A 24,987-nucleotide genomic window follows, 5' to 3' on the forward strand; every position below is an offset into this window, starting at 1 on the left:
GTGTGAGGGGAATGGGTCGCTGCGAACTGAACAATAATAAGAAGAAGACAATAGGTGCCGTTTCGATATACTGGTAAAATTTAATTTATTCTGTCGTTCAATTGTCTGAGCTTGAGCTGACTTGAGTTATTAGAGATAGCTAGCTAGACTACAACGTACGACATGGCAAGACCATTGTAATTCTTGCAACCAACGTTAGCTGGCCAGCAGTTAGCATGGCTAACACGGGTCGCTCAGGCTAGATACATTGTGTGTGTTTTCATGTCTTCCCATACAAATCAAATGTATACTTTACTATACATTGTGTTTTCAACATTTAGTGACATTTCCCAGCTGTGTATTCGTCATAATCAGAGTATTCAGGTCAGTAGCCAGAAGCTTGGTACATACATGAGCTGTCTGCTGTGTATTCAAACATTGTGGCGAGTAGCCAGAAGCCTGCCATTGCAAGTCTAACTGCCACTGCTAACAGGCCCTAGTGAGCCATTGTAGCCTATCTTCAACCACAAGATCATGTGGACAATAAATGTCCCAGCCTTGCTTATCGTTGTTACAGGACATCTAAAATAGGATCTAAATAGGGCGGTAATAATGTCAGATAACTCTGGAAGTGGGATAGCTGACTCATTGACAAAGCTTTACCTGTGCCTCTGTAGGCAGGTGTACTAGGGTGTAGGCGCTGTGGTGGTGTCCTGTCTATAACTTAAAAATGTGTGTGTCTGTGTAGGTGAGTGCTAGTGAGGATGACTATGGCGCACGTTGGGGCAGTAGTCGCAGCAGTAGCAGGAGTGATGGCCATCTTTCTACACTCCTCTATACACAAGATAGAGGAGGGACACCTTGCTGTTTACTACAGGTATGACCCTTAACCCTCACCAATCCTCCAACAACCAGCTGTCCTCTACAATCTGTACAAAAGAGCCATACAAGTCTGATAACATCAGTTCTATGTTTGTTGATGTTTGCACACTTTGTTGATGTCAACAGGTACTTTCAGATATGGTTCATTTAACTTGTAAATGAAGGTTTTGTATTTATTGTGTTTCAGGGGAGGAGCTCTGTTGACCTCACCTAATGGTCCTGGATACCACATCATGCTGCCCTTCATCACTACCTTCAGATCTGTACAGGTACCTCTAACCTTAACCTTCATCATCTCCTACAGAACATACCCTTAACACCGAAGAAGCAGATTAGATCACACTAGAGGTTGGCGTATCCTCTCATCTTTAACTCTCATGTGTTACAGACTACACTCCAAACCGACGAGATTAAGAATGTGCCTTGTGGAACCAGGTAATTTGAGGGGAATTCAGGTGTCTTGTGTTACACTGAACTGTGTGTGACTGTGTGTGTATGACACCATGCTGATGTGTGTTCTCTCTGTAGTGGAGGAGTGATGATCTACTTTGACAGGATAGAGGTGGTCAACATGCTGGTCCCTACATCTGGTGAGATCCTCAGAATTGTTATTACACCGCACCTCACATGAGTCTTCACTATAAATTTATCAGCACTCACTTCCAATATACCTTCACACAACACTTTTGCCATTTCCCCCTCTGTCCTTTCAGGGAAGAACTTGACAGTGCATTCGACCTAACCCTAACTTTCCACCACCCTCTAATTCTCTCCAGTGGTAGACACAGTGAAGAACTATACAGCTGATTATGATAAAACTCTGATCTTCAACAAGATTCACCATGAACTCAACCAATTCTGCAGTGTACACACTCTACAGGAGGTCTACATAGAGTTGTTCGGTGAGTGTGAGCAAGCGAGCATACACACAAACAGAGACACACACACACACACACTGCCTCCCCATCATCCTGAATCTGCACATCACCCATCTATATGTTTGCCTCCCAGACATCATAGATGAGAATCTGAAGATCGCCTTACAGAAGGACCTCAATGTCATGGCCCCTGGACTTACGATACAGGTACGCACATATGTCCACACACAAACACACTGAACTATGATTCCAGACCTCCTTGAGTCTCACTCTGGTCTGTAACTTGTAACGTGTCGAAGTTAACAGTGGTGGGACTTTGGGTTGGATTGTGAGGATGTCAGGGTTGAATATTTGAGTATTGGATGTATTTTCTCTCTGTCTGTGTTGCAGGCGGTCCGGGTTACAAAGCCCAAGATCCCAGAGGCTATCAGGAGAAACTTTGAACTGATGTGAGTCTTTTATGAGTGGGTGTATGTAGTTCACTACTCTCTCTCTCTCTCTCTGTCTCTCTCTCTCTCTCTCTCTCTCTCTCTCTCTCTCGCTCTGTGGGAGACGGAGAAGGCACATCTGTTGATGATCAGTGTGTGACACACTCACTCTCTCGCTCTCTCTTCTAGGGAGGCAGAGAAGACTCGTCTGATGATAACGGTTCAGACTCAGAAGGTGGTGGAGAAAGAAGCAGAGACTGAAAGGAAGAAAGCCATCATTGGTAACGTTTATTTAACATGATAACCTAGTAACACTCCTCTATTCCATAATGATATACACTGCATGCTATTAATGATCTCTCTCTCTTTTTTTTTCTGTCTCTTTCAGAGGCTCAGAAGTTGGCTCAGGTAGCAGAGATCCATTTCCAACAGAAGGTGATGGAGAAGGAGACTGACAAGAAGATATCGCAGATTGAGGGTTGGTCTCTAATCAAACACTTGTATGTGTGTCACTGTCTCATGACTGGACAGGGTTGTCTGTGTCTCTCAGTTTAATAAACCCTGTTTCTGTCTTTCAGATTCTGCTTTCCTGGCTCGGGAGAAGGCCAGGGCTGATGCTGAGTATTACACTGCAGCCAAGTTAGCTGAAGCCAACATGGTAAAAACGAAACAAAAAACACACACATACGCAACCACTGTCAGTGTCTCTCTCGCTCTCCTCTCTATCCTGTTGCAGTTAACAACCACTGAGTATAATGTGGAGTGGATAAAGTATAATTCACACACATGCAACAGATGTACAGACACACATTGCTCACACTGACATTGTCTCTCTTGCCCTCCTCTTTCCCCAGTTGAAGTTAACCCCTGAGTATCTGGAGATGATGAAGTACCAGGCCATAGCAGCCAACACTAAGATCTACTTTGGCCAGGACATCCCCAACATGTTTGTAGAGGGGAACAACAACCCCCCAGGTTCTGGACACTCCCCCACCCAGCCTGGCGTTGACCCCCTCCTAGACACCTCTAAAGCCAAGCCGCAGGGACACTGAGACCCCATGTGATTGTCTCTCTGTGGAGGACAGTGGGAGTGTGTGAGGGGCTTGTCTCAGTTGCGAGGGAGACTGCGCTAATGTACTCTGGGTGGGATAGCTGTGCAGCTGGCGGGGAGAAGAACATGCTTTAGTCTTAATCCTGAAGGTCTGAGAGAGAGAGGGGGGAGGGGGGGACAGAGGGGAGTAGAGGGGGTAGGGGGGAAGAGGGAGGGGGGAAACATGGTTAGGAAGATCTGTCTTTCTGCAGCTCTGTTTAACAGACAGGTTGTAGTAATGAGAATGCCATAATATAACTTTAAAAGCATTATAAATTATGCTTATGCCTAGACAGGGGCGAGTTAGGTTCAGAGAGGTCAAGACTACAGGACCAGACCTCTAACGGTAATCAGTTGCTCTACTCTACATGTGCTTGCATTTTATGCAATTTTGGCTTTGCTTCTGGAAATATTTTTTTTTATGTTCTTTGTTTTATGCAAGATGATTGATTTGTGTATTGTGTATTTTGATTGAGCCTTACTGTCTGTGATTTAGCTTAACTGGAATTTTAAAGGTGACACATTAATTCTAAACAGGTGGGGTATCTGTGGTTTCTGTATCTCGGCTGTGGACAGGTATGGGCACCCAAAGTCAGGTCTTATCTGTTACACTCTTACAGGTGTCGCAACACAGTGTGCTAAGGCTGGGGCAGCGTGGGAGGGATTTGAGACAGTGTGAGTGAATGAGCCCATTTCCACCTCAAAGCAGGTATGAATCATTTAAGTGAGACACTACAAACCTGCAGTCAGTCTGACAGGACCAATGCAGGAAAGGAAGCCCCTTTAAGCACATACAAACCAGGGTGGAACTCCTTAGAACTGGTGTTGAGTTGATTGTTTGTGTTCATTAGAACCTAAAGGAGATGAGAATGTACCGTGTGTGTGTGTGTGTGTGTGTGTGTGTGCGCGCGCGCGCGCGTGCGTGTGCACGTTGGGGGGGGGGGGGGGGGTGTTAGGAGAGCTGCCTACCTAGACTGCATGTATGTGTAGTTAGTAGTTGATTATTGGCATGTGTTGAGCTACAAAGCTGCTACAGTAGATAGTGAAGTAGTGGGTATAGTGGTGTGAAGTGTCAGTGAAATAGTTAGTTTGATAGTTTCTGTTTTACGGATCTAGGATCAAGGCTGTGTGTCTGAGGAATGCAGTCCACAGTATGACAGAGGGGCACTGTACTGAGACCTGGCTTTATTGGGTGACTACCTGAAGCTGGGATAAAGACTAAAGTAAGGGCTGTAAAAATATTGAGAGAAATCATTTAAAGTCTTCCCAGCAATGGTTGGAGATACTAAGATCCTCCTTTTCTGTTGGGATGTCATGGGAAGCAGCTTAGGAATCTTAACACTTTATTTGGAAAATGAGAGTATCTGACTTAAATGAAAGGGATCATATGGTTAGTCTGTATGTAGAGTAGTTGTAGTGATTCCTGTAGGTCTGGTCAGCCATCACCAGGAGAGGGCTACTGTGAAACACAGGGCAGATATTGACGTTAACTCTCAGGAAAGAAGTTTGGACCTTCTGGGTTTGGTTCTGTGTATTTACTCGACCTGTGTTTTTATTGTGACACCTACAGTAGGGCTTATGGGTCTGGTATAATATACAGATACAAATATAATGTGAAGAACAAACAAACATGATTATCTGTTGTGCTGTGGTCAGGGGTTAGAGTTCAAGTTCAGGGTCCTAAGCAACTCTGATTCACACACAGGCACAGTGCCACCTTCAGGCATGTTTAGGAAGTGAGAGGCGCACAGATATCCAGGCTAAAACTACTGCAGAGCTTACATAGACATAGCTATGCATAATATGACTGATACAGACTCAACTAACAGTGGAAGCTAACAGTGTAATTAAATTGTACTGATGTTTACTTGATTTCAGAATCAACATTTAAGACTATTTTCCTCCTCTGGCTTGGCGGTGGGTTCAAATAAGAAACGCAAAAAAGGGTGAATTAAATTGCTCATGAAAGTAATTAACAACTTTGTGAATGTTTCTTTTGTACAATCTGCATTATTTGAACTCTGGCTCCTCGTTTTAAAAGATTTATATGCAAAAAAATGTTTTCATCAAGTTTTGACAATGTTTGATTATGTAAAATAAAGCCTATTTTGATACATCAGTGTTTGTTTATGTTTGAATGTGTGTGTACTGTGTGTGTGAATTCACAAGGCTTGAACAGTGAGCCAGTTACAGTACCCTCCAATTTCACCAGGTGGTGCCAGTGGTCTTTCTGTTTAAGTCTGTGGGGAAATCTCAAAAGTCTTGTCTTGATTCTTTGCATCCTCTCTGCTCTGCTCCTCAAAACACATTGGTGGAGAACATCTGTGGTTCCTCCCCTTGGACCATCTCTCCAATGTGTTTTGAGAAGGAGGCAGGATGTGAGGAATCAAGTATTTAATAAATTCAGCCAGTGTTTCTCAACCCATTGTCATTGGCCCACCACCAGTCCCTGGGGGGAATTTACTGACACTGACTTAGTCAGTTCTCATGTGCTTTCCACTGGGAAGGCTCAATTTCAAACAATGATATCATTGACACTGAGAATCAACACAGAGGCTAATGAAATTAAGGAATTGATTGCCTGAGGGGAAGCGGAAAAGAAAACAGCTCAGAGTGGGAGCTGTGGACTACTATGTCTGATTGTGTTTGATTTGTCTGTAAAAAAACAGTGAGATTCGTGTGTTTGTGTGTGTGTGCATGCATCAGTGACAGGACCAGGAGAAGGGCTGGGCAGTTGTAGTTGCATGACGATGACTCAGTGAAGAGGCAGACAGTTTCTGCTCGGCTCACACACACACATTATTTCTCATATCTTCACTGCTTATACATATTTTCACACAGTCGTTGTTTGTTGTTCTGACCCATGTATCCAAGTCTGTATATCGGATCTGAACTCTCAGGAATGCAGACAGTGTGTGTCAGCTTGTGTGTGTGTTAGGGAGAGAGAATTTGAGAACGCTTGAAGTGTATGTGACTCCTGCTCTCTGCATGGCCAGTCAACTGTTCGCAGAGGAAGGAAGTGGTTTGTGTGTGTGTGTGTGTGTGAGAGAGAGAGAGAGAGCGGAGGGTGGGATAGCCTCCCTCTTACTGACCTCTCAGTCCCTACAGAGGTCTCTAACCCTGCCCCCTTCTTCTCTCTCAGCCCTTAACTCTCCCCTCTTCTCCGCTGGCGCCGCAAATGCAGAGATCCTACTGCCAAAGTGAGTTAGTGTGTTTGCCTCAAGTCTGGTGCTTGACCCGGACACCCCTCGACTCAGATGGCCTTTCTCAGGACTGATGTGCAATTCAGAGGATCATGGCTCTAAGAGAAGAAAAAGGCCACTTATTCCTCATCTTATCTGGTTAGCAGAGCAGACAGAGCTGCTTACTCCCAGTGGCCCAACACAGTCAGCTTCCCATGCACACACCCCAGGGGAGGCTGGTGGAGGTAGAAATCGGAGGACGGACTCATTGTAATGCATGGAATGGAAAGAGGAATGGCATGTTTGATCCCATTCCTCATTCCATTCCATGCATTACAATGAGCTCGTCCTCTGATTTCTACCTCCACCAGCCTCCCCTGATGCACATGCTCATGCTATTAACCTGTCCAGCCTTCCTTATCAGTGGTAGCTTCTGTAAGTGAGGTCTGATTTGATCACTGAAACCCATTATGTGTAGAGAAGAGAGAAAATTGGCTAAGGCATCGGGCAGCAAGTGTCCATCAGTGCCTGTGAGTAAGCCACTCCCTTTCAGGAAGTGTGGTTAGGGTGAGGTGTACTGTGTCATGGACAGTCCGATACGCTCCTCCTTCCTTCCTGTGTCCCTGAACTGTATGACCCCAGGCCCAGGGGCACTGCTTGTTACCAACCAGCTGCCTGAGCAGGATATGTGAGGTATAGGAACATGGGGGGAGGCAGAGGAAGGTGTGTGTACGTGTTCCCATCTCCTAAACTGCAGTATGGTTCCTTAGTGACTAAGCATCACTATCACACAGAGAATCTCTGTAGTTGAGTTACCCTCACATTCCAATCCTGTGTGTGTGTGTGTGTGTGTGTGTGTGTGTGTGTGTGTGAGCATCACAATCTTATCACTCGTGCACACACTCTCTCTCTCTCAGTCATACCAAGATGATTACTGGAAAGAAAGAGTGCCTCCTTTAAAGTCTCTCTCCAACATCCCTTTCTGGCTCCTCTCTCCACCCTCTGTGGGTCCTTCATCCTGATAACAGCTTACAGGTCTCCCCCTCCTCCCTCCCCCTTCCCCCACTGTAGGTATTTTGTCCTGATAACAATTACCACCTAAATCAGTGTTGTAGTTCCTCATCCAGGCATTTCAATGTCTTCTTCTGATGTCATGTTTATCACATCCTCAGCACTTATCTGAATGTGTTGACAGTCCAGTTTAAAGAACAGGACAGAACAGAACAGGACAATCCCATGGCCCAACAGAATACCAAGCAATAGGCGGATGGTTTACAGTTTATGTTTTAGGAGTGAGTTCAATGTTAAGAGTCATCTCTGACCATTCATAATGTTCAATGTTTTGTTGTTGGGGTGTGGGGAGGGAGGATGGTATATGGCATGTACAGTAAGGGGGGTGGTGACTGTCTTTATATATATATATGCCATTTAGCTGACGCTTTTATCCAAAGCGACTTACATTGCAGTGAGTGCATACATTTCAGTATAGCACACGCACACGCACACACACACACACACACACACACACACACACACACACACACACACAGGGTTTGTGGTGGCTGTCCTTACCTAGTGTTATTTTACAAGGAGTAGGGTAAAGACAACATTGACAGACCCCACATAAGACACCAATTAGCAACACACTGAGAATGGCATCTGGAATGGAGTGGGACGAGGGCGGAAGAGAACTGGTGACACGTGTGTGAGTGTGACAGTACTCCAGTGATATAAATGTCAGGGATTTTTGGAAACGGAGGGAAACGAAATTCATATTTTTAGAAGTAAAAACCACACTTACTGGTATATGTCTGGGTTGGTTGACTGTTGTACCCTCTTCTCTCCTCCCCCCTCCTCTCCTCTGCTCTTCTCTCCCTTACCCCTACTCCTCCCTCTCCCTCCCCTCTCGTCTCGTCTCTTGTCCCTAACCCGTCTCTAACACACACTAAGACAGTTTTACATAGATTAATATGACCAGATACAATTGCAGCGTCACACCGGGTGGTTTATTTATTTAGCTCTTAGAGAGGTTAGAGGTCATATAGGCTGTTTAAAGGCACAGTAGTAGAAAGACACATCAGAGCCACGACATGTGGTACAACAAATCATAATACAATTCAATGCACTTCTTAATATCATTGTCATTATCTAAAAAATTAAACAAATGAACAATTGATTCACAGAACAGTAAGTACTTGCTGATGTAATTGGCTAAAAGAAAAATAGTAAAAACCTTTCAATGTTTTGTAAAATTTGTCATCAAAGAAAGAAAGAAATACAGTGTAAAAATAGGAATACGGTACAGTAGAGTGTGTGTGATTCTGCTGGTAAAAAGAACATCCTGATTGCTTTTGGCAGAGATGAGAGAAATACTCTCAATATTAACAGTCATATTCCTTCACTTACAGTCTGAGAGATAGATCTTTTACTGAACTTTATGAGTGGGCTTTATTGCAGTCTTGACCTGTCCGGTACAAGTGTATTTGTGATACCTGTGTGTGTGTGTGTGTGTGTGTCCGTATGTGTGTCAGGGCATGTTGGCTCTGGCCTTGTATCTCTCCAGATGGCGTGTCAGGTCCTCTATGCGCATGTCCTTCAGCTGCACAAGGTGCTCCAGTCTGTTCACCTTAATCTGCAGGATCTGCACACACTCACACACACACACGAACACACACACACACGCACACACACACACACACACACACACACACACACACACACACACACACACACACATACATTCAATTAAAATGTCAAGATTAAATCAAAGAGTAAATCTTTGAGTACTCCTCCCTCCCCTGATCCTGGCGTCATAAGAAGCATCTTGGGAGGTGTTGTCATAACAACCTAAGAATTATCTACCTGCAGTCTTGTACAATGTAAGTGTGTAAGTGTGAGTCAGTGTCTCATCTTGCTGACCATCTGTAACACTTTGATGATAAGGAGCTGTTTAGAGGAAAGGAAAGGCTAACATCCGCTGAAAACTTGGTGAATAACAGACCACTGCTGACACAGCTTATGACACACACACACAAACACCCACACACACACCCACACACACACACACACACACACACACACACACACACACACACACACACACACACACACACACACCCACGCACGCACGCACGCACGCACACACACACACACACACTCACACTCACACTCACACTCTTGTTAGCAGGGTTACGTGTGCTGGCTTTGGTCTCGTCCTCATTTGCCCACACAAAGGAAGAGGGAGTGTGTGTTTGTCAGCACAGTGTGTTTCCTGACAGTGGGATATTGAGTGTGTGTGTGTGTGTGTGTGTGTGCGTACGTGCGTGTGTATACTGTACCTCCACAGTCTCCTGTAGTACGAATAGAGCCTGCTCCTTCTCCTCCATCATCAGACGGAAGGTGGGGTCGACCTGCGAGCCCAGCAGTACTGTAGGCTGGGGCTTACTGTAAACATACCAGGATCGAACCAATGTAAACTGATGTAAAATTCCATAGAGCTGACATTGGGAACAGTAAAGTGTAGTACCTGGTTTTGCCTGTGTGTGTCTTCTCCTCTCTCTTCTTTCCCTGCCCCGCCTTCATCTGAACCTCAATCTGATGGGATTCTAATGGAGACAGGAGTAAACACAGATACAGTCCTAGTCCTCTCATTTCCTTCATTACATTGTCACAATGAGGCCTTGCTGCAGTACCCATGTGGAGAGGTCTGGGGTCAATGAGGGAGAGGGGGGGGCAATGACTACTGACGAGATGCAGCCAACACAACCAGTGGTGAGGGAGAAAGGGAGGGAGAGGACCTTCAGCAGTACTGAGCAACACAGGCCAGTGATAAAGACCATCTGGTGAGTAGAGCTGATAATAGACTAAGCTCTGCATGATGATGTTATGGGTGGGAGAGGAAAAAGGAGAGGAAGGAGGAGAGGGAGGAGGGCTGGATGGAGGTCACAGCAAGCGGATGCGGCCTGAGAGGCAGATGAGGTGTGGCAAACGGAAGAGAAGCACGCCTCTGGTTCCCTCCCTGAAGGTCCTGAACTTTGGCCTATCTGATGCTGTGTGTGTGTGTGTGTGTGTGTGTGTGTGTGTGTGTGTGTGTGCGTCACTATAGTTGTCTAGTAGTAGACTACTAGTCTACTATACTATGTCATGTGGTACGCCATGTGGTGTCATGTGGTACGTCATGTGGTAGTAGCCAACCCTGACACCATCTTACTGTAGCATGAGAAAAGCCCACAAGTAAAGCTGTTGGCATTGGTCCAGAGCAGAGGGGACAGGAAACAGCCTCTTCAGACCCGAGCCATACATACAGATGAGTGCATACAGTCTCTATATAGCAGAGTCTATAGCAAGTTTCACTGGAAGGGTTGGAGACAGAATGTAGGTTAACTACTGGGCTTCATTATCCTCAATCTGGGTTTCTGGGTCAGAGGCAGCAGGAGGAGTGAGTCAGCACAGCAGAACCACAAGCTTCCATCTCAGCAGCTACCTCACGGTTGGTTCCCTCTAAACCAAAACTGAGTAGGGACCAAATTCACCTCCTCATAGCTAGCTGAATGTGCTGAGTTCATCTGTGTCAGCTTAGCTGAGGTTCTGAACATATACATCACATCGCACCAGATGATGAGGTGCAGGCTGATGTATAATAATCAACATTAAGCAAAGTTCATAGACACTCTGCCTCGTCTCTCTCTTACTCGGATTTCCTTCAGAGAGAATGAGAGAGCGAGATAGAGAGAAAGAGAGAGAGAGAATAGTTTTGGCGTGTCTCCACAGGTGGCACTGAGAGCACATCTTGAACTAGTCTTGTCATCAGCCTAATTGCCAAATCATTGACCTCACGCATTAAGTTTACTTCCCTCTTTACCTACCCCAAATGTAATCTGTTTCATCAGTTCTGTAATTTCTGGAAAAAGTTTCACCACTGCTTTAAGTCTGATGTGACAGATGGACAGACTCAGTGAAAACTCACTCTCCAAAAAGTAAAATATCAAAGTGATCAAACCCACACGACATCAATATATACACCCTCCTCTATTGTCAACATCAATATGACCCATATACACTGTGGAATTTCAAAGATATTGATCTGGAGACCAGAGGTAGCCTTCAGAATTCAGATAGCCTTCAGAATTACCAGTTCTATATGTGTGTGTTAATGTAACCAAATGTTTACTGTACCTGTGCTTGTCCCTGTGGGTGGTTTCTCCTGATTCCTAGTGTTGTAGTATTCCAGATCCTGTCAATGGCAGAGAAAGACAGTTTCATATGTTTCTTGCCACAGTTGCCACCATTCTTGATATTGAATAGGCTATTATTATTGATACTTTGTATAGTATTGATACTTTGCAATGGGACTACATACAAACAGTAATACACACACACACACACACACACACACACACACACACACACACACACACACACACACACACACACACACACACACACACACACACACACACACACACACACACACATACACACACACACAAACACACACACAAACACACGCACACACACACACATTCTTAAATACACACCAGTAGCGGGTCCCCGGTGCGCTCCAGTCTCTTGTCGTCTATCCTTTCTCTGAGAGCACACAGTACAGGCTCTATCACTCCAGCAGCACTCACTACAATCCTCCTCACTGTCTCCTCAGGCACATGGAAGTTCAGCTTGGAAAACACCTTTCTACACAGCACAAAGGAGGGAGAGAAGTACACTGTAATAATGTACTAGCCTACACGTCTCTATACACTCTATATCTTAAAGCTACTTTACCTATTGCCTGGTTCAAAAGAAATGTCAGTATACAGTATGTAGGCTGCCTAGCTAGATGTATAGCTAGGCCTATGTTATATGGCCGGGTGACTTATATGTATATTTATGGATGTGGTCTAGACAGTGGTCATATCTCCATCACAGTTCTCACGACCCATGTTATTGCTCAGACTAGAGCAGAGTTATGGTACATTCCATATTCTCTCCCACTCTCAGGGAACCCTCAGTAAGCACGAGATAAGCAGTCGTTTTTATAACTGTCATAGCAATATATTCATAACTGGTAGATAAATATCTTGCCTGTTGAGAGTCCCCCAGTTACTGAGCTTCTGCTGGGTAGAGTTAGCCGGGCTGTAGTTGTGTAGCTCCACTAGCTTGGGGAAGAAATACTTTACAACCTCTGCAGCCATCACTGAAAGGAAGGGTCATTAATGATGGTGATGATGACATGTTATGTTGTCAATATTTAGCTAAGTAAGAACATCGCATGCTATCGCAACATTGTCACTGTAGCTATCTAGCAAAACATTCTAAAATAATCTTTGTTATAACATTGTTCACAGTTCCCTCTGCTCATTACATTAGCTTGCTAGCATTCCTACCTCCATCACTGAAGTCCCTTGTTATATTTCTTTTAGGTCTGGATAGTGGTATTTTATCTATCCATGCATAAACATCTTGCAGTATTTCTTCGTTTAATTCCTTGTCCATTCTTAAAATATTTACATTGGACAACTTTTGCACCTAATTCGAGCCAGCCAGCTAGCTAGCTTGCCTCTGGGTTGTTTGACTCGTTGCTAAGTAACCAATATCCAACATGTAGGGCATCTGAGAAAGGACATAGGGTGTGTGCAGTGTCACGTGTAACATTTTATTATCAAGATACATTTTTGACAACAACTTTTTCGATAAATATCATGTCTATGAATTCTTTGTCAAGTTTATTTTCCTGTACAAAATGTGCATTGAAATGCAAGGCAGAATATGCATAGACAACAAGGACACACAGGAGATTCAATGTTTGAAGGGAAACATACAGACCGGCTGAATGCAATATACACCTCTTAGAAATATTACAATTAACATCATACACGTCATACATCAAAAGCAAAATCCAAAAATCTGAAAACACAATAATACCATGCTAAACTACTTTGACATGTGGTTTTACACAATTATCAGACACTTTTAATGGCCAAACAGACAATCCTCTGGAACATCATACTACATGGTACACACATACATACCCAAAATAGCAATGCAGAGTGAATTAACCAATGCCTGTTCATCCCTCTTATTTACAGTAATTGGTTCATCCCCAGTCATGTGCATTTTGGGGCCAGATGAAACACTCATGAGCTGCTTTTGTTAAAGTCGTACCACATGAAATTGTTTATGAAATTTAAAAAAAAGTAATTGTAAGTGAAATAGCCACAGTAAAAGGCTGAGATTTTGGTTCAGTGCAAGTGCTTCATCCCAGTTAGTGTTGTTCCCTCTCTCATCCTCTCTGTCTGTCCAAAGGACACAGAAAAGTACAATTGTTCCTTGAAGGACAATAAACATCATCATCATTGAGGCACAGACAAACCACTCTCAGAGAGAGATAACAAAAAGGTAACTGGCACAGAGGCACAGGTAGTGGTTTCTCAGAGCAGCTCTCTCCTCTGTAGGCTGAGCCATGTGACCACAGACCACCTCAGAGACTCAGAGTGACCCAGTGACTCAGTCAGTCAGTCCTCTTCCAGTGGGACAGTAACAGTGGCTGCTTTACTGAGTCTCAATGTAAAATTGTGGGTTCTCCTTCCAGTCACTTGGGCCTGCTGGGGGGCTTCAGAGCAGCCTTTCCTGCAGCCTACAGGAAAAACACACACACACACACACACACACACACACACACACACACACACACACACACACACACACACACACAGGTCTCTCTCTTTTCATTTCACTCTATGTCTCCCACTCTCTTTATCAACCCTGGTCTCTCACTTCTGCTCTTTCTCTCTACTGTTAATCACTCCCTGCCTCTCTCCTAGCCTCCCTGCCTCTCTCCTAGCCTCCCTGGTTTCTCTCTCCTAGCCTCCCTGGTTTCTCTCTCCTAGCCTCCCTGGTTTCTCTCTCCTAGCCTCCCTGGTTTCTCTCTCCTAGCCTCCCTGGTTTCTCTCTCCTAGCCTCCCTGGTTTCTCTCTCCTAGCCTCCCTGGTTTCTCTCTCCTAGCCTCCCTGGTTTCTCTCTCCTAGCCTCCCTGGTTTCTCTCTCATTTCCCCTGCCTGTCATGCAGTAGCCAAGAGTGAGTAACACACCCTATAGTCAGCAGCTCATTGGTGGCATGTAAATAGTTAAAGGGTTACTATGCTCTGACTAAGGCTCAAACCCTGAGCCACTCCCTGTTTATTACATGTCTAAATATCAGAGCATTGCCCAGTGTAGAGCCTGAAACCCCAGCAATCTTTATATATCTAAATGTCTGAAACAATGTCAGGGTTGTTTGAATGTCAGCTCTCATGATTTAATTTAACCTTTATCTAAACCAGGAAGTCCCATTGAACACAACAAGGACATATAATACTACACTATTAGATCACAATGAAATGGTAACCCCCATCTATCACTCTACCAATATAGTCAGAGCCATGCAATACAGATAACATCTCTATTTTAAGATAAAACAAAAGTAAATGCAAATTTAGCAAGGGGTACACACCAGCTGAGTATGTTTCCATACAGATGGTATCCCAACAGGCTTCATAGGGGGTATTGGGGGCTTTGGCTTGGTGACCTGGCAACATAATTAGTCAATAATCAAATCACAAATATTTGTTGGAAAGATGTCAAATCTGTGTATGTGTATATTCAGATGTATTGAGGTGTGATTGTATAGTCTTACTAGTTTGGTGCTGAGCGGTGGTAAGGGTCTGGATGGAGGTAATGGCTTAGCCTGTGGAAACAAGTTCATCTTTACTTGATCTTCCATATACTAAAACAACACATCTATAATGTATTCCCTCTGTCTAAATTAGTTATATACTTTCCTCAGCTTTATCCTCACCTCTAAATGGGTGACCTTGCCTGGGACAACAGGTGGTAGCATAGATGGCCTTACAACCTAGAGGGAAACATGCATACATTATGTTACAGTAGATTTATCTATATGCAGGGCAACTAGCAGTGAAGTCAAAGTTGAGATTGCAGTGTACAGTAATGTACTGTAGTAACCTGCTCAATCTTTGGTTGAGGCTGCACCGCAGACATGTTCCTAGTAGGCTTGTTGAAGGTAGCATATTAAAATGAGTAAAATACTGTTTGTCTTTTACCATTTGAATCCCTAATGGAATCAGGTCAAGACTTGGGGAGGGAAGCCCACCTGAGGAGCAAGTCTGTTGGGGACCACGGCGACAGTGAGGGGCTGGCAGGGTGACTTGACGGCAGAGAGGCAGATGGGTTTACAGGCCTGTGTAGCTGATGACTCCACAAACGTGGGATGGCTGATGGATGGGGTTTCTGGGAGAGGGCGGCCCCAGCTATTGCCTGACTGAAACAAAGGGTTGGACTGGCCTGAGGTAGAGCGGAGCTGCCTGCAACACAAAAACAATCCATTTGTAGAGAAACCGCAGGGAAACACCATTAGTGGTTTAAATGTTGCCATTCAATTTTGTGAGAAATAGCCTCTGGGGATATCATACACTCTACATGAATGACTGAACCAAGAGGAGTATATTCCTACCATTTAGGTAGTTGTTTCTGTCTGTGGCTCCTGCAGCACAGCAGACCTCCAATGACCAGGGTTAACAGCAGGAGTAAGGCTACTGCCAATGACACACCGGTGACCACAGCATTTGATCCTGCACACACACACACACACACACACACACACACACACACACACACACACACACACACATGATTACAGTACAGAATCCCTCATTGCACATCACAGCTGACATCAACATGACAAGAAATAGTTTTCACAGTAACTATATCTGTAAAGACTGATTGAGAAACCCAATTATAATCTCCTTATCTGCTCATCAGAACAGAGCACAATTGTGAGGTGCCATGAGAACAGCTCTCTTTAGCTTGCTTGCACGCACCACACACACACACACACACACACACACACACACACACACACACACACACACACACACACACACACACACACACACACACACACACACACACACACACACACACACACACACAGACAGTACCTGCAGCCAGCACTGACAGCTTCATGTCACAGTAGGGTGGGGCCCAGCCATGGTCACACTGGCACTGCCTCTCATGGTTACAGACCTATCAGAGAACAGAGACACCGTCAGTTACAGATGTAACATATTGTCATTGGTAGAGCCTCCAGTACAGCTGTGTGTCTCTTACCCCATGGCTGTTGCATTTGTCAGAGCAGTCCCTTGTACCGTACACCTTAATGTCCTGGCAGCGCTGGTCATAGCACACCTGAGAGACAGAGACAAGGACCTCACACAACCATAATGTCTACAGTGAATACAGACCAAATCCTGTTTTGAAATACACGTATATGATTGACTCAAACTCTCTCAGAGCTCATATATTCATGGGGCTGGTAATAGAATATGAGTTCAGTGCTTGTATTTCAGGTTGCAGCTGTGCATGAATGGGCATAGTACAGTACAGTACCATTTTCTCACCATGTTGTTGCCACACTTGGTCCCTGTGGGCACCATGCCCAGGTCCTCTGAGGGGTCTTTGGGATCCATGGTGGCTATGTTACATGTGACCCCACCTGGCAGTGTGGCGATAGACTTCCTGGATGTCACAGGAAACTCCCATCCCCCAGTGCAGAACAGCTTCCCACACATCATATCCCTGAAACCAAACACAGGTCAATGGCCTATACACACATAAACCTGTTGTGCTGCGATTGACATCAACTTAAAATAATGTATTTCCCCTGACTATTACATTATCCAAACAAACCGCATTAATTCTATGAGTCATTTCTCAGGATGATGATATTGTTGACGTACTGTGGTGGACACCTCTGGTAGCCATACAGGGTCTTTCTGCACTGCTTGTCCAGAGACTTCTGGTAGAAACAGGCTTTGGAAGCCACTTCAGCATCTAAACCAAACAGGCGCAGACACAAGTGACAACATGGTTTCAATGTTTGACGTGAAATTTTAATGAAAGACAAACACATCCATCACATTATTATTGTATTACTGCATGTGGGTTAGGATTTTATTCAGTTGTTACAAATGTTTTGCTGTTGTTATATTGCAGTTGGGTGTGTCTTGCATTGTTTTACCTGCTCCCCACAGTCTCTTGCAATGTTGTGTGTGTGAGGGACACTGTCCGTTGTAGCAGTATCCATTTTCATGGTTACATGACAGGCCATTTTGGGTGTAGGCATCAGGAGGGCAGGTGGGGGAGAGACCTGAGCAGTACTCTGTGAGGTCACAGTCACCTGCACTGGGCCTACACACACTGCCTGTCTGTCTCAGCTACAGAGAGAAGGAGAGTGAGACAACACAACAACCACATGAACAAAGACAAGCAGAGCCTAGAGATACATATTCAATAGAGGGGTTAGGATGTGTCAAGAGAAGACTAACAGCCATAACGACAGCATCTTCTCCAGTCAGAGATACTGTGTTGCGTGAGAATGGTGGCCTGTTCCAAGAAGTGCTCTAAGTGAGGTGATGTGAGTGTTATTTACAGAGGAGATAGTGTCAGTAATGTGATGTGAGTGTTATTTACAGAGGAGATAGTGTCAGTAATGTGATGTGAGTGTTATTTACAGAGGAGATAGTGTCAGTAATGTGATGTGAGTGTTATTTACAGGGGAGATAGTGTCAGTAATGTGATGTGAGTGTTATTTACAGAGGAGATAGTGTCAGTAATGTGATGTGAGTGTTATTTACAGAGGAGATAGTGTCAGTAATGTGATGTGAGTGTTATTTACAGGGGAGATAGTGTCAGTAATGTAATGTGAGTGTTATTTACAGGGGGGATAGTGTCAGTAATGTGATGTGAGTGTTATTTACAGAGGAGATAGTGTCAGTAATGTGATGTGAGTGTTATTTACAGAGGAGATAGTGTCAGTAATGTGATGTGAGTGTTATTTACAGAGGAGATAGTGTCAGTAATGTGATGTGAGTGTTATTTACAGAGGAGATAGTGTCAGTAATGTGATGTGAGTGTTATTTACAGGGGAGATAGTGTCAGTAATGTGATGTGAGTGTTATTTACAGAGGAGATAGTGTCAGTAATGTAATGTGAGTGTTATTTACAGGGGAGATAGTGTCAGTAATGTGATGTGAGTGTTATTTACAGAGGAGATAGTGTCAGTAATGTGATGTGAGTGTTATTTCCCATCATCAGTGTTTCTCTGCCCACTTCATGATGTCATTCACAGTTCAGACATACATTTGAAGGGTGTGTGTGTGTGTGTGTGTGTGTGTGTGTGTGTGTGTGTGTGTGTGTGTGTGTTTGCATTACCTGGCAGTTGTGGCAACATTCTCCCTCTGCACACTGTGCTCCTGTGGTGAATGTGCAGGTGCTGGCATTACAGCAGGTGTTCCTGCACTCCTGAAAGAGAGAGAGAGAGAGAGAGAGAGAGAGAGAGAGAGAGAGAGAGAGAGAGAGAGAGCAGGGGCTTCAGTATGGAAAAGTAGGAGCGACGCGTGACTGGCAGAGAAGGAGGGAGTGAGAGGCAGAGGTGTGTGTTTACCTCCACTGTACCGCAGTCACATTCCTCTCCAGGCTCCTGGAAGGCGTTTCCACACACTGGCCCACCATAGATACGGTCGATAGGTGGAGTGTCCAACAGACAGGCAGGGTTTACCTCCTCCAGGAAGCTGCTGAGATGCTGCTGACTACAGCTACTGAACAACTCAGGATACATCAGCCTGCAGACAGAGAAATATAATAAGGAACATGATACATTTGAGCAGTTTTAACATGAGCAGTTTGAGGAGTGTGAACTTACCCAACGCTCTCGGCCATGATGCAGCCTCTGGAGGAGCCTGATCTTCCACAACTGCACCGTGATGTATCATGGAACATGCCCAGGTTGTGACCCATCTCATGGGTGATGGTGGAGGCCACCCCCACTGGGTTAGGGTTATGGTCCTGAGCAGAGAGGATAGCATAGAATATAGAATATAATAGAATGGAATAGTTAACTTAATGTTCATCCTATTTTCTTTCCAGTCTCTTATAAGTTTCATTCCACAGTCTCTTATAAGTCTCATACAGGATAATCCCATATACGATACACTGTATGTTGACAAACTAATGTGACACCCACCTCGTTGACGCCCCCAGAGGTGGGGGAGCACATGGAGGAGGCGGTTGCCAAGCCAACTGTTGAGCCCTCAAAATCCACAGCTCTGGAGGAGACAGCAGGAATGTTAGGAAAACAACCATGTTAGCAATAAATAGCAATATAGTACAGTTGACTCATGTCATGGAACTGTCATGGCAGTGTGTGCTAAACCAGAGCATGCAGATATTTTCGAATAAATATGACATTTTAAGTGGGGACTGCTGAACTGCACTGACATGGACTTAACACTTCATATAGAACAAAAGGAAATGGTATGCCTTACGTGACGAGCTGAGCATTGTCATGTTTGGTCCTCTGTTGCAGGCTCCCCTGGCGCCACTGGAGGAACCGTGTGAGAGTGAGTTCAGGGTTGGAGCTGACCTCAATTTGATCTTTATAGGACCAGATTTCCAGACCTACCAACATCACACGCAAGCCCAGTGGACGGTACAGCTGAAACATCAAGCACAGAACACAGCTGAAACATCAAGCACAGAACACAGCTGAAACATCAAGCACAGAACACAGCTGAAACATCAAGCACAGAACACAGATGAAACATCAAGCACAGAACACAGCTGAAACATCAAGCACAGAACACAGCTGAAACATCAAGCACAGAACACAGATTCACACAGACACACAGCTCCAAATGTAAGGCTTATATCACTGGTGGATTAGAATCCCTGACAATAAACACAAAGCTACCTTATCGACATGGTTTGCCACTTCAAGCATTCTGGCTTCGACCAGCTTCTTACTGCCAATCTTCTTATACTGGAACAATATGGTTGACAAATAAATACAACATACAAATACAAATGCAACAATACATTATTATTATTATTATTATTATTATTATTATTATTATTATTATATAATTATTATTTTTTTTTTTACTAATAATGACATAGTAGTAGTAATAGTATAGCAATAGCAATAACATTAACATATATTGCTGAAATCGTACCACTGAGTTGTCAACCACTAGAACCATTTCCACAAATCGCTGCTTTCCAGTCTGGGCTTTGGTCTGGGCTTCACTTTTCTGAATAGAAGACAGACTTGAGTCATTTGTCCATAACAATGTGTGGTGTGTAAAATGTAGTGTACTGTATGAAAGGAGTATAATGCATTATGTGTAATGAGTTTACTTCATTATGTGTGTGTGTGTGTGTGTGTGTGTGTGTGTGTGTGTGTGTGTGTGTGTGGGTGTGTGTGCGTGTGTGTGTGCGTGTGTGTGTGTGTGTGTGTGTGTGTGTGTGGGTGTGTGTGTGTGTGTGTGTGTGTGTGTGTGTGTGTTTATACAATGTGATACAATGTATATCCATACCAAGCCACTGTGTTGGTAAAGTCCAGAGGGGCGGGATCCATGATCGTAAAAAGTGTGGTTGTTGCCATAGGAACAGGAGCTTCTCTTCCTCCTCAGGTGTTCATGTCTGTAGACAGCATGAAGCTCCACCCCGTCAGCATCAAACGCTACTCTCTCAGTCCCATTCACATCGCCACCCAGAGGCTCAATCAGAAACACCTGCTGCTGCGCACGCACAAACCCCCTAGACAGGATAAAGAGACGTCAGACTGGACACTAAAGAGCTGAAACTTCAGAATAAGCGCTTCAGTGAGGTCACCTGACCTGGCATGTTTACCACTCACATATAAAGCACTCTTGGGAGCATATCAGAGTTGCATACAGATCTGGATTAAATCGTGATAAAATCGTGATAAATAAATCGTTTGATTTTGATCATTCGGATAGGGATTCAGATTTGGTAATCCAATCTGACCTTTAAATCAAGATTGAATGTTGTTTTCGCATATTTCAAAACTCAAAAAGTAGTGATTAGAATAGTTTGATGCCTAAAATCAAGATAGGTGAAGGTGAAAGTCAGTATAACCAATAAAATAAGGTGTATATGTTGGAAAAAAGAACATCTTAAAGGCCCACTAAAGTGACTTTGATTTCAATATCAAATAATTTCTGGTTAGGTTACATACTTTAATTTTTTTAAATTAAAATGCTAAAGAAGCAAGAAGTAGCTTTTTTTCTTAGCACAATTTCTCAAACTACCGGACTACAGGATTGACTGAGCGCTGTCATTTTTGATTGACAGTTCGTGTCGTGAGCCTTTCGTTCATTTTTCGAGCCTTTCGTTTCGCTAGGTTCAATGTGTTTTAGCTGGCTGTAATGTTAACCAATTCTTAGCAGCCTACAGTGTATCTTATGTGGATTTATGCAGCATTTCTGTTTGCAGTTGGATGCTATTACATTTTTGGTGAGTTACTTTGAAGCTGTAGCTTTGTAAAGTTGTTAGGAACTTTACTAAGTTAGGGAACAGTTTACAAAATACAACACTGTGCTAGCTCAAACAACAAAATCAAACTTTAGCTACATCATTTTTTTTACCTTTGTATTCTGAACAGTCATGCTGCATATTACCACAACATTATAAATGGCCAGTTTCATCTAGTCTAGGCTGTTATCTGTACCTGCCTGGAGCTGAGAATGTATGCATTGCTAGTGCTGGCGAAAATGGGAGAGATGTAAAATGTAAACAAATGATATAGTTGGTTTATTTGAATGAGTTTTACTACCCAGAACGCGCTTCCTACTTGAATATAACATGAGCAGGTCGTGGTGACGGATGCAAAACCTCTTAAATCACACTCATTGAACACTGAGCATTTGAGGGAGAGTAGCAGGGCTAGACGTTTACATAAAGAGTACTGGAAAATGACAGCAACCTAATTTTTCATAATTGGGTGATGCTAATTTGATGTAGTGATTCTAAAATTCAAACCAAAACACTAGAAATTACGATTTTCACTTCAATGGGCCTTTAAATACAGGTTAGTAATCCTATTTAATGTAGTGTGACTTATCCAGTGAGATGTTGAATTTTGTTAATGTGATTATGAATTATGCAGATAAGTGAATACATTTACTTACAAGTGACATGCAAGATGTATTTTTTTGTCTTTGCTACCTATCTTCATGTAGTTGACTCATGTCTTTTTGACCCCGCCCAGTAGATGGCAAGACAGAGGCCTCTACAAAGCACTGAAATTCCAGATTCGGTGATCTTGATCTTGTGTTATCTGATAATGTTTTGAAATACCGACTAAAAATCTGCCAAATCCATCTGATCCTGGTCTGCAAAAAGGGATTACAGAATCCAGATCATTCTGATCCAGATTAAAAGTTTCTAAATACTGGGCCCATGGTTCTGATTGTAATACACCAATGGCAACCAAGTACACCACTATGCATACACCAATAAAGTCATACTGCTAAAGAATTGGTAGGCACTGAATTTAGGAAAGAATGTGTATGTCAATGAAAGAAGAAAGACTCATAAAACAGTCAATCAAAAATGCACCACCACGCCCACACCAGTGTGCATTTCAATGATAGGAAGGGGCAAGGGGAAAATAATGATTACAAATATTTAGTGATGACTTTTCTGAGTAGAAAAAACACACAGTGACTTTTTAGAAACCTAGGGACGTTTGGAAATTAAAATTAGAATGATTATATGGCCGCTTTAATGGTCTTAATGATCTGGTTAAAGGGATGTTCCACTCTTACATCATAGTTCTCTAACATTAGTATTCAAAGTAGCACACCACGCCAGACAGTTATTACGGATTGGAAGTTTGGATCGGAACTTCTTGTAATAAAGTTGGGTTCAAAAGTGGGTTTATAAATAATTATTATTAAAAAAAGTGAAACAGACAAATTACTCAGAAGCAAAATTGGCTTAAAATGTTCTTGATTTGAGTGTTTGGAGTGTGTTTAAGATATCTTTATGGAATTAATTGTCTTCAATGGGCAACACAAGCTGACAAAACCTGCATCTAAACATCGAAAAAAGCAAGATACACACTTAAAAACTACTTGAAGTAGGTGACGATCAAATCCAAGTGCAAAACAACTATAAGATGTAAACGGAGTGGAGCATCGCTTTAACGCATGCTGAGGGATAGATCCTGGATACAACCACTAACCCACTGGTCAGTTGTGATAGTAGAAACACATACATTATGTTGACAATAGTAGTAATCAATGTCTAAAAACTGTAGTGGGGTTTCTACAGAATTTTACAGAATCATGTAGTCTAAGTATTAGAAACACACTCAGTGTATCACTCACTTGATCCCAGAGCACAGTCCCACACTGACAGAGGAGTCCTCCATGCCCAGGATGTGTCCCTGATAGTAGCAGTGGTCCTGAATCAACACACAATCACATTACACTTCTGTTTGGGAATCAGGATTTGTCACATAAGAATGCATCTGAAAGACACCTTCTTACAGAACTACCCAGTATTGCATGAACACTATTTATATAGAGGTTGGGTTGTAGCTTGTTATTGGTTAATAAAGTTAGAGTGGAATAGTACCTCATGATCTGGAGCTATTGTCACCTCAGTGCCATCTTCTGTGTAGTGGGTCAGAGAATAATGTTTCCCAACAAGATTCCTGGAGTGAGAGAAAACAGCATTGAGAAATCGGCAATTGTGTTTAATTCAATTACAATAATATTTCAATAATAATTGTGTACTTGCTATGAATAAGTGTAGCCTCTGTAAGTTGGCATAGATCTAGATATTCATGGTGCAAGAGGTAGAGCAGTGTGGGCTCGGCACATTTAGGTGATCTCACCTGTTCTTCTCCAGATGGAGAGTGTAGTTCAACCCTTCTATAGCCAGAGAGTACTGGACCTCTTCTGGATATGTCTAGAGAGAGAGAGAGAGAGAGAGAGAGAGAGAGAGAGAGAGAGAGAGAGAGAGAGAGAGAGAGAGAGAGAGAGAGAGAGAGGTTGGTTGCAGAGACTATTCAATTATAGGCTAATTCGATAGACCTACATGACACAGGGAATGAAGACAGACTGCTGAACTCATAAACATGCATGCTGCTCTATTTCTAGATAAATATAAATAGTCAAGATACATAACACACCATGCATCTTTACATAAAAGGAGAGGGCGTGTAGGCCAACGGCGAGAAAGATAACAAAACTGACCAGGTCTACTTGATAACATTGCATAGTAAAAGTTACCTGTTGTGAGGGAAAACTCCTCTTAAATCGAGCATTCAGTTGAGGTGCGACAACTTCGTAGTGCATCACATGAGGTAGGTCTAGTGTCAAACAGCCTATAAACATTCCTGAAAATAATGGAACCAAATGTGTTATTATAGTCATGTGAAATCTGGACCACAAGGAAAATCCCAATGACGATAGCCTAACATTCCATGAAATAAATAAATTAATAAAGAAAGGAAAGAATAAAAGAAAGAAGGAAAGAAAGAAAGAAAGAAAGAAAGAAAGAAAGGAACGAAAGAATAAAAGAACGAAATTGAAAGCGCTAATAATATTATCCTTACCCCATGAGGAGATGCAGAGACTTAACGATATCGAACACCCAGAGTATCGCATGGTACAGCCGGCCAG

At 43.3% G+C, this 24,987-nt stretch overlaps 3 protein-coding genes across 4 annotated transcripts in view; 1 reads left to right on the top strand and 2 right to left on the bottom strand.

Moving 5' to 3' along the window:
* erlin1 (ER lipid raft associated 1) overlaps positions 1-3,381 on the top strand; it is a 4,028-nt gene extending 647 nt beyond the window's left edge. The window contains exons 1-12 of one of the 2 annotated variants that reach the window (XM_083695647.1): positions 1-73; positions 728-856; positions 1,049-1,130; positions 1,250-1,296; positions 1,390-1,451; positions 1,638-1,763; positions 1,873-1,946; positions 2,130-2,188; positions 2,357-2,448; positions 2,556-2,645; positions 2,746-2,825; positions 3,022-3,381. The exon at positions 1-73 is cut by the window's left edge and continues 23 nt beyond it. In XM_083695647.1, the coding sequence (XP_083551773.1) occupies positions 744-856; positions 1,049-1,130; positions 1,250-1,296; positions 1,390-1,451; positions 1,638-1,763; positions 1,873-1,946; positions 2,130-2,188; positions 2,357-2,448; positions 2,556-2,645; positions 2,746-2,825; positions 3,022-3,219 (1,023 nt within the window). In that variant the 5' untranslated portion in view covers positions 1-73; positions 728-743 and the 3' untranslated portion in view covers positions 3,220-3,381. The remainder of the gene's footprint in view (positions 74-727; positions 857-1,048; positions 1,131-1,249; positions 1,297-1,389; positions 1,452-1,637; positions 1,764-1,872; positions 1,947-2,129; positions 2,189-2,356; positions 2,449-2,555; positions 2,646-2,745; positions 2,826-3,021) is intronic. The other variant, XM_083695648.1, reaches the window with a different exon arrangement.
* A 5,585-nt stretch (positions 3,382-8,966) lies between these two features.
* Positions 8,967-12,928, bottom strand: spef1 (sperm flagellar 1; the record flags this gene model as incomplete). Its single annotated transcript, XM_083694583.1, has 7 exons — positions 8,967-9,080; positions 9,778-9,883; positions 9,966-10,044; positions 11,615-11,672; positions 11,977-12,127; positions 12,518-12,629; positions 12,820-12,928. The coding sequence occupies 7 exons, from the start codon at positions 12,926-12,928 to the stop codon at positions 8,967-8,969; spliced, it is 729 nt and encodes a 242-aa protein (XP_083550709.1).
* Positions 12,929-14,906: 1,978 nt separating this feature from the next.
* Positions 14,907-24,691, bottom strand: adam8a (ADAM metallopeptidase domain 8a; the record flags this gene model as incomplete). Its single annotated transcript, XM_083694584.1, has 22 exons — positions 24,595-24,691; positions 24,198-24,271; positions 23,936-24,014; positions 23,686-23,762; positions 20,866-21,088; positions 20,503-20,580; positions 20,241-20,309; positions 19,816-19,985; positions 19,515-19,596; positions 19,194-19,336; positions 18,936-19,113; positions 18,704-18,793; positions 17,511-17,706; positions 17,230-17,323; positions 16,891-17,068; positions 16,601-16,678; positions 16,432-16,516; positions 15,945-16,062; positions 15,585-15,795; positions 15,270-15,326; positions 15,108-15,158; positions 14,907-14,999 (listed from the first exon to the last, which is right to left on the bottom strand). The coding sequence occupies exons 1-22, from the start codon at positions 24,658-24,660 to the stop codon at positions 14,907-14,909; spliced, it is 2,490 nt and encodes an 829-aa protein (XP_083550710.1). The 5' UTR covers positions 24,661-24,691.
* Positions 24,692-24,987: the final 296 nt, after the last annotated feature.

Source organism: Argentina silus (assembly GCF_951799395.1).
Source record: "Argentina silus genome assembly, chromosome: X".
Classification (NCBI taxonomy): domain Eukaryota; kingdom Metazoa; phylum Chordata; class Actinopteri; order Argentiniformes; family Argentinidae; genus Argentina; species Argentina silus.